This window comes from Pagrus major, chromosome 1 (genome assembly GCF_040436345.1).
Source record: "Pagrus major chromosome 1, Pma_NU_1.0".
Classification (NCBI taxonomy): Eukaryota; Metazoa; Chordata; class Actinopteri; order Spariformes; family Sparidae; genus Pagrus; species Pagrus major.
In genome coordinates this window covers 8,288,831-8,298,182 of record NC_133215.1, presented here as the reverse complement: position 1 = coordinate 8,298,182, position 9,352 = coordinate 8,288,831, and the positions used below count along the sequence as shown (strand labels likewise).

Here is a 9,352-nt window from a genome sequence, read left to right as displayed (position 1 = left end):
CCTATCACTGCTCGTTGGCGCCGTGCATGTGGCAGCCCCTTCACTCATCTCCTCTATACACTGTGTGTGTGTGTGTAATGTGAGTGAAAAAGAGAATTTCCCCATTGTGGGATTAAAAGGGATCTTAAATTAAATTTAAAAAATCCACTGGTAAACCACAACTTTAGTTTTTCAAGCAGCCTATCCATCTAGGTCCTCAAATGGTAAGTAGTACACAAACACTAGCAAGTCAGTTCATAAAATTTTATTATTATTATTATTGTTGTTGTTGTTGTGTTGTTTGGGCTATTTCCAAACATAAACCAACACATAAATAAACGATCAATGTATCATCTCCACCTTGTCCACCTGTTCATAATGTACTGGTACTGGTAAGTCACCTCATTTTGTTTAGTAAAAGTTGTCTTGTGCTAAATAAAAATAAAAACACGCCGCGACCCGCGCTTCTTGATGACGTACATTGTTTAGATTCCAGTGGCGCGCGGCGCGGCGCGGCGCGGAGCAGCCGTCAGTAAGTGGATTTGTGTAAACGGCTCGTGGCAGCATCCCTCTCTCCTCTAAGAGGATTGGGAAACTATCGGTTTCTGGCTCGTTTGCTGTCGCTTTGTTGGTGTTGCAGCGTCCCGGCAGCTTCCATTGACTGTTCACTGGCTGAAAACGAGAGGAGAGAGGAGAGAAAGAGCAGGAAGATGAGCAGCGGAGCGGGCGTCGACTACAGCGGCTGGGACCACATCTACGTGTCCGACGATGAAGACGTGACCAGTCCGTACGTCGACACACCGAGCCTGTTCAGACTGAGACACCGGGTCAGCAGTGAGACTTGTAGTAGCCGTGAAGTGTGGAGTCTTAAACCTGGTTAGTTTTACTAGTAGAAGTGATTCAGAGACGGGGGGGTCGGTACAGACAGAGCCGACAGGTGTTACACAGAAATCTGTGACCGGCAGAAGTGATGTACTTCTCTGAACTTACAACTTGACCCACTTAGCCATTATTTTAATTATTTATCAACGATCTCACTGTGTAAATGTGACACAGAGAGTTACATATTGTGTTATTTTGTCCAATTTCATCTCCCAGGTCAAGAGTGGACCTTTACCCTCCACCTCACATTACTTCTTGCACTGCTTTTCCTTGTTGCTTGTCATATATCTATATATCTATAGTCTTCTTCCAGTGTTTTATTTGGACTTTATCTGATTTTTAAACCTTTTCATGTTGTCATTTGCACACATAATTCTGCTTGGTTTCATAAAATGTGTTTTCTGTCTCTTCCATTTCCTTCTTCTTGTATAACTTACAGCGCTACACAAATAAAGTTTGCTTGCTAGTCTAAGCTACTAGATCCTTTACTGTAATGCAGCCTTTAAAACCAGGAAAAACACCATTTATGCCTTATCACGATATAATGAAATACCAATCCCAATTCTAAGACGATATATAGTCCCATATCTTGACAATGATATAATATATTTATATTACAGCCCTAATATTAAGTTAAGTTTTTTTTTATCCACATAAAAATTCACACAGCCCTTTATATGTTACCACAGATCAGTGATTCCCAACCTTTATGACCGTTTAAAGTTTATATCTGTCTGAATTCTCCAGTAATTTACAAGATAAAAACCACTGGAACCACTGACTTCATCAGCTAAACATCAAATCATGAGGCGTAAAATCACTTGAAATTAAAAAAGATAAATGATGGAACTGGAATGATTGCTGACTGAATTGGTCAAACTCAGTCTGTATGGCTCTGGTTCTGTGTGAGTAATGAGCTTAGCTCGTGCCTAGCTGTCACATGACTAGTTAAGTGAAAGGTCTAGAGTGACTTGTAGTCTCCAGCAATCCCTGTCTACCCTGGTTTTCATTTCAGTATTTCTTAAATCTGATATCTGTAGAGAATCAAAGCTTGTTGAGAGACAGGAAAGTTGAAAGAATGTCACTTGTTGGTGTCTTTGAAATGTCATGGACTGGATCCTGAGGTTCAGTACCATTGCTCATTTTAGCTGGTGAATGTATAAATGTATGTGTTCTTCCTTTAAGATAATCATTCATGCCCTTAATGTATTTTCTTGAGATCCCTTTCCCACATCAGGCACTGATTTATCACGTTTTTAAATAAAAGATGTAGCTCCTAGATAAATGGTTATCTTTCATGTGCAAATCTTTTTTTTAAATCCAGTTTTTCTTTACGTCACGCCCACATTTGTTTTCAATGTGTGTGTTCAATCCTATTCATCCTCTCCTCAACCCCAACCGTCTCTGTCTTATATTTCTTTTTAATCCGTCCTCTCTGGCCTGCCCTAACAGGCGCGTCTGGAGAGTATGGCCGAGTTTCAGCAGAGAGGGGAAGACATGGAGAATAACTTTGCAGAATGCAAGAGGCTATTAGAAGAAGCCCAGGGACGGCTGAAGGAGCTGGAAGAAGGAAGGAACGAGGGAGAGGAGAGAGAAGCTGAGCTGAAGAAAGTCCAGGCCGAGGTGAGAAAACTGAAGAAGGATGAAAAGTCGTTTGAGAAAATGATCGAAGAACACCGGCGAGAAGAAAAGAAGCTGCCCTGGAATGTTGACACCATCAGCCAAGAAGGTTTCAACAAGGTAAGGCACGGCATCAAGGATACAAGATGTAAAAGATGGAGAGTGACTTGTCAGTATCCTGCTTTATCTTTAAAATATTTTCTAGAGTGTACTCAACCTCAAGCCTGTTCCAAAGGAGGAAACGGTGCAGGAAAAGGTGGAGAAGCATAAGACCTTTGCGGAGAAGTACATGAAGGAAATCAAACACTTTGGTATGCTTTAGTCTGGCTGTGACTGATGTTTTTTGTCTTTTGCCGCCCTACTCCCTCACATTGTCCCCTTCTTTCAAATGTACTTGTACTGTATATTTGACAACGCTCAGCCTTACAGACACTCAATATTCAGAGTAAACTTCTTCTACTTCTTTTAAGTGTAGTCAATGTCCAAAGATTCAAAAAGACACCAAATATTGGCTCTCAATTGGCTGTATCATGATGCTGGATGTGCTTGTGTGTGCACCAGGTATGTTGCGGCGCTGGGACGACAGTCAGAAGTATCTGTCAGACAACCCACATCTGGTGTGCGAAGAGACGGCTAATTGCCTTGTTGTCATCTGTATTGACTTTGAGATAGATGAGGTGAGTGCTGTGAGAAGTGGATATGCATGTTCTGGGTAGAAAAAACAAAACCCTAATTCTACCAAAGCTTTGTAAATTCTCTTTGTACTCATAGAAACATGCACTGATGGAGCAGGTGGCCCATCAGGCCATCGTCGTTCAGTTCATCTTGGATTTCGCCCGGGCACTTGAGGTCGACCCAAGAGGCTGCTTCAGACAATTCTTCTCTAAGATCAAGGTGTGAAGTTGGCAAAACATGCTCTCCTGTACCTTTATCTGTGTAGTCACCTGCCATGGGGAATGTTACTTTTGTTGGTGTGTTTGTGGGAATTTTAACTTTATTCATGGCCATGTCAGACTGCAGACAAGCCGTACCTCGACGCGTTCGACCATGAGCTGGAGTTGATGAAGGAGCGGGTCCGCGGCTGTGCTCAGATTCGTATGGAGAGCGCTATGAAGGAGCTCGAGGAAGAAGAGAGGCAGAACAGACTGGGCCCCGGTGGTTTGGACCCTGTAGAGGTCTATGAATCTCTGCCAAAGGTAAATCATTCACACACACATGCAATCCTATTGCAGTGGGAGGTTTGCCACAATGGTCAGCAGATGTTGTTTGATAAAATTGAATTATTGAAAAGTAAGTAACAGGGACAAACTGATGTGCAACAAACTGGTGGTGAACAAGAGTAATTGTCAAACAGTAGTTCTGAAGGTGGAAAAAAACAACATGCTTTTGTTTAATGCTGAATTCACAAGACGACACAAACGATAACGATAATGAACGACCAGTTTGGTGACTTCTTACTCTTTGAGACCATGTTCAAGAAAAGATACATTGACGCAGAGGGACGACAATTTAATGAGAGATTGGAACAAGAATACATGTTTGTGCTTAATGGAGACAAGCCAGTATGATTACACTGCGACTAAAAAAGTGTGAGTTGTCTCAGTCTACATCCCTCCAGGCTGTGAGAGAAAAACAGCAGGCCTGTAGAGTGAATCCCATTTCATTCAGTTTACACACCATATCAATGGCTACCTTGTTTTGCTGTACTGGCTCAAGCTACAAGCCAGAGCCTTCAATACAGCACATCAACCTATACAAGCTAGCATTAGCCATCTGGTTACAAGTTATTGTGTTGTCCATGTCTTGTTTAATCGCTTGAGTACTGTAAAGGTGTGCTTGTCTCCACCTAGAGTTCACATCCTGTTAGTGGCTCCTGACATGAGCCATTTAAAAATATCTTTCTTCTTCTACAGTCACGTCTCGTGCGAGAGACTGCATTTTTTCACAGGTCTCAAAACCGTTGTTTGTAGATTTTGATGTCAGTGTTTGCGCAGACTGTTGATATGAACCGTGTTGCCATTTGGATAATCAGAGAAGTCAGTACACAGCTCAGCAGAATGGACTCCAGCAGTCAGGCATGAGCTTTCTGTGCAAGGTAAATGGCATTATCTACTTTCCTTGAGCTTTCACATAAGCTTGAATACAGTTGTTGGGAAAATTCAATTGAATAAAAAAAGTTGAAAATGTGTAATGAAAAATGTTAAATTATCGACCCAGGTGTCCACGGTGCATGTTGACATTTTAGACATGACCATGAAAGCTTTTTTCCCTCCACTCAGATTCAGTGCTGACAAACCAGAAGCAGTACTCCGTTCATTAGTTTCACTGCATCTCAATTTGACAATTTTTGTTTCATAGGAAATGCAGAGGAGCTTTGATGAGAAGAATATTCAGATGCTGCATGAAGCTATCGACAAACTGGACCTTGAGGTTTGTAACTGAGCCGCAGCCTAAAATAGTCATTTCTAGTCATTAAAAGTAACCTAACAAGGACCAGGTGTTGTACTGGCTCAAAGTGAGTCGAAGGCAACTTGCACACCACTTACTTTTCCGATGGAAAAAAAAAAGATGTGTAAGAGTAATAATTGATTCATTGGTAGTGTCACAAAATCCCACTCAAATGTATTTGTTTGTCCATTCAGTCATTCTGTTTTCTTTCCACAGGAGGGAAAGTACTACTTAAGGAGGTGTATTGACTCTGGACTGTGGGTCCCTGAATCAGGAGAGGCTGATGATGAAAAAGAAGAAGAGGAAGAGGACGAAGAGGAAGAAGAGGACGAAGAAGACAATCAAGGAAAAGATTAATAACAGAAGGAAGTATCTAAATTAATGGCAAAAATCACTGGGATTTGATAAGAAGTCTAAAAGAATATGGAGACTTCTCAGGGTACCAAATTAACCAATTGAAGTCAGAGGCAGTGATGCTGGTGGGGCTGCATCCCTGCAGAATTGTCAGGAACATTTTAATTTCGCTGGTCTTACAATGGGTTCAGATACCTAGGGATAATTATAACTTCTGAAACTTCACAATTGTTTAAGGCTAATTATGGAAAACTGATGGGCGAGATAAGAAATGAACTTAGTAGGTAGGAAGTCCCCCCCTTATCCCTAATAATAGGGCGAGTGGAAACAATAGGAATGAACATATTGCCAAGGCTGCTTTTCCTGTTCCAATCTTTACCCACCTCTACATTTAAAACAGCTTGAGTTGTTTTTTTTTTTCTTTACTGTGTATTTTCCCCTGAGAAGGAACCAAAAACGAAAAAGACATTGAAAAATGCTAAAATCTGTAGACTTACAGGACATACAGGTGTGAACTGTGTCTGTGAACATTATTACTGCATTGTATGATTACATTTAACTTGATGAAAATAAATAAAAAGAAGATAAAACAAAACAAAATGCACTGGGATAATGTTTGGTGGCATCAGTTGAACAGATACATCTGTTCTGTTCTTTGCCTCCATTTTGACCCTAAGTTTTAGTTACATGAGAGTGAATAGTGACCAAGTCTAACAGTGTGCAAACAATGGGCCTCATGCAAGAAGCGACATACTAACATATTTTCTCTTGGTACCCATTGATTTCTGGGATTCACCAATGTTTTCTTTTTTTTGCTCGTCATTGGTAAGAGAAAAATGTAAGAGTGGTCGAGAGCACTCTTACCAAGAAAGGACTGTTTACACAGTCCACAATTTGTTTGTCCACGGACACATGTTTTAAATTATACCTACTAATTACCTACTGCTACTTGATGCTTTGGCAAACCATGCATTACGCAGAGAGTGCATTTTTAGAGATCGCACAGATCTGTTTGATGAGACGGATGAATGGCTGCTGAGTCGTTTCAGATTGCCACAAGCACCACTTATGGATTTGTGAATTTAAGAATACCTCAAGTTCACTGCTGCTGACATTCTCCTTCTTCTTACTAAACTTTTGTTGGGTGACATCTCTCCAATCGCTGTGCCAGTGTCGGCTATTTGCACATGGCACAACACCTGCCCTTATATTATGTTTAGTGGGCATTACCTCTGCTAATTCAAATCGGCCATGCACCTTCAATTTATGATCAAGTGGGATTCATCACTGAGCACACCTTGGTTAGAGCAGATTTGGATGGGAAGAACGTTTGGTGCATCTGGAGTTGAGTTCTTATTTTTTCTCTTGACAAAAAAGTAATAGAAAATACAAGAGAAATGAGGCCCAATGACTCATACATGAGACATAATATACATATTTAATGTACTAAACCATCATGTGATGTTAAAAAAATAAACCAAAGCACTGGATTTGCAATGTTGAGACACCTCTGTGAGTGGAGACAGCAGCATGAAGATCAATTGGGAAAACAGCCTTGTTTTTTTTTTTTATTACATCACCAAATGATCTGATTCTCATCAACACGGGACGAGAATGATTCTGAGATATTAACCTAAAGCTCAGACACATCTAAAGAAAATCATCCAATTGTCATATGTTTTTATTCAAAAGGAAAAGATTTGCATGCCATCACAGGAATGTATCCTGTCAATATCGTCATTCAACAGCGCCACCTCAAGTCTGTTTGATGACACAGCACATGGAATACATCAGAGGCCCGTATAGTGAACACTAAACCATCTACTTACCTCGCTTGTCATTTTTGTGATAGTGAGAATGTTTCTCGTTGTTGTTTTGAGGGTTTAACCGTGGCATGGTAGGAACTACAGTGAGTCTGACGAACCGGTGGGGCAAATATATCAGCCGATATTTGCTCACCGCAGATATGTACAGACGGGTGACAAATTAAATCCAAAACCTGAATAAATGAGGGCAAGGTCACTGCAAATCACTACAAAATGTCTTCCTTTATCCTATGTTGAAACATTTCTACCCTTAGTGGTTTCTTCCATGATGACAATGCCACCATCCGCAGGGCACGAGGGGCCACTGGGTTTGATGAGTATGAAAATTATATGAATCATGTGCTATGGCCTTCACAGTCACCAGATCTTCACCTAATTAAATACATGTGGGAGATTTTGGGGCCAACATGTCAGACAGTGCACTCCATCAGCATCATTAACACACTAAGTGAGGGAAAATCTTCTGGAGGACTAGTGTTCATCCCTCCAGTCGAGTCTCGAGGCCTTGTAGACTCAATGCCAAGGTGCATTGAGGCTGTTCTGGCAGCATGTGATGGCCCAATACCTTACTGAGAGAGTTTTGGATGGATTGTCCTTAAAATGTTTCAGCCGTCTGTAGCTCTCAACGTGTACATCAGCCAATAAGTACAATATCAAAAAACTTTATTAAATACAATATAGTAACAAGAAATTGCAGTACAGAAATGCCAAAGACAAGTTCGAGATCATTAAGCTGGTGCATCTTTATCAGGTTTTTGTACTTCTTAAATATCAAAATTGATAATTACCTAAAAAAAAATCCAGGATTGGGACTCCAGGCATCTCAGAGTTAAACCCGTCAAGAGTTAAACTGGATGTATCTGCGGTGACAAAGCTCAGCCTAGCTTGTGTATAATGTGATCAGGGTTGCGAATTAATGTTTTCATCATCATGATTCATTTATTAAGTCGGAAGGTCAGTAATATAGAAAAGCAGCAAGTTTTCTGAAAAGCGTAAACTGGAGAACTTTTTGACATTTTTGCATGAAAAATTACTAAAATAATTAACCGTATATCAAAATAAATCTTGTTGAATCACTAATCAATTATGATTAATTTCGTCTCCAGGGCTCCACTGTCCGCACTCTTAAGATGGACTGATGCTCTGTTAAAAAAATAGCTAAGCTTGGAAAAAAGTAGATTGTCACCGTATTGAATATTTTTTAGTGTGTACTTTAAGTAGCAATACGTTTTATTTTGTATTTACCTTTAAAGCAGTGAGACTCTGTTTCTAAGTTGTGTTGTAGCACACTGACAGTAAATCAGGCTTAATTTGTTTATGTTTCGTTTATTAACTTTTTCACCAGTTGCTGTTGAAAAAGTTGCTGTCCCATTGTGCTGATATGAATCCTGACTCATTTTTGCCATTCTTCTCCCTCTCCACATCTCTCTCTCACTTGCATAATTAATTGCTGGGTCATTCTCTCCCTCCTCCTCTCTATCTCTCTCCCTCTCTCTCCTTCATAATTAATTGGTGGGTTTGATTTAGTGGCCTGTGCAGGATTTTTGAGGCAAAGCTTCTTTGTGCAGTCACTTTTGTAAATAGAAAACAATCAGCGTAGGCTGGGGGCATAAATCAAATCTAGATAATGCCTATAAAAGCTGATGGGAGAGTAACAGAATAGCGTCACAGCTTCATGCAGAACTGCTCGGCTGTGTTTATTTGTCTGTTCGTGTCAATGCAGTCGTGTCCTCTCTCGATGTGTGAATGCTTAACTGTAGAGCGGCAATGTTTAATCGATTAGTTGTCGACCAATATGATGATTGATTGATTAATCAATCCAGATTCCTTTCTTAAATGTGATTATTTTCTGGTTTCCTTTATTTCTCTCTGACAGGACACTAAATAGCTGTGGGTTGAGGCTAAAACAAGACATCTGAGGACGTCATCTTGATCATTGAGAAACATCGATTGACCCTTTATATATAGCAACTAATCGATTAATCGAGAAAACAGTCGATAGGTTAATGGACAATGACAATAACAGTGCATTGCAGCTCTATAATACTGATTTTTAAAGAGGAAAAAAGCTAGCACAGGTTAAGTTTCTAAATGTCAACTGTGATCATCAGAGATTGTTCTTACAGACTATCGATATGAGTGTCTGTCTTGTAGAGCTGAATTTTTCAAGCAAAAATATTCTCCAGTTCTCAAATGTGAGGATTGTCTGTCTTTACTTGTCTTACATTATAGTCAGCTGAATA

At 40.2% G+C, this 9,352-nt stretch overlaps 1 protein-coding gene across 1 annotated transcript; it reads left to right on the top strand.

Annotated features, from left to right (window-relative positions):
• The first annotated feature begins 539 nt into the window (after positions 1-539).
• On the top strand, positions 540-5,840 carry cdc37 (cell division cycle 37 homolog (S. cerevisiae)). The gene is made up of 8 exons (XM_073470352.1): positions 540-806; positions 2,314-2,601; positions 2,687-2,792; positions 3,043-3,158; positions 3,253-3,375; positions 3,495-3,677; positions 4,840-4,911; positions 5,146-5,840. The coding sequence occupies exons 1-8, from the start codon at positions 690-692 to the stop codon at positions 5,284-5,286; spliced, it is 1,146 nt and encodes a 381-aa protein (XP_073326453.1). The 5' UTR covers positions 540-689; the 3' UTR covers positions 5,287-5,840.
• The last annotated feature ends 3,512 nt before the right edge of the window (positions 5,841-9,352 follow it).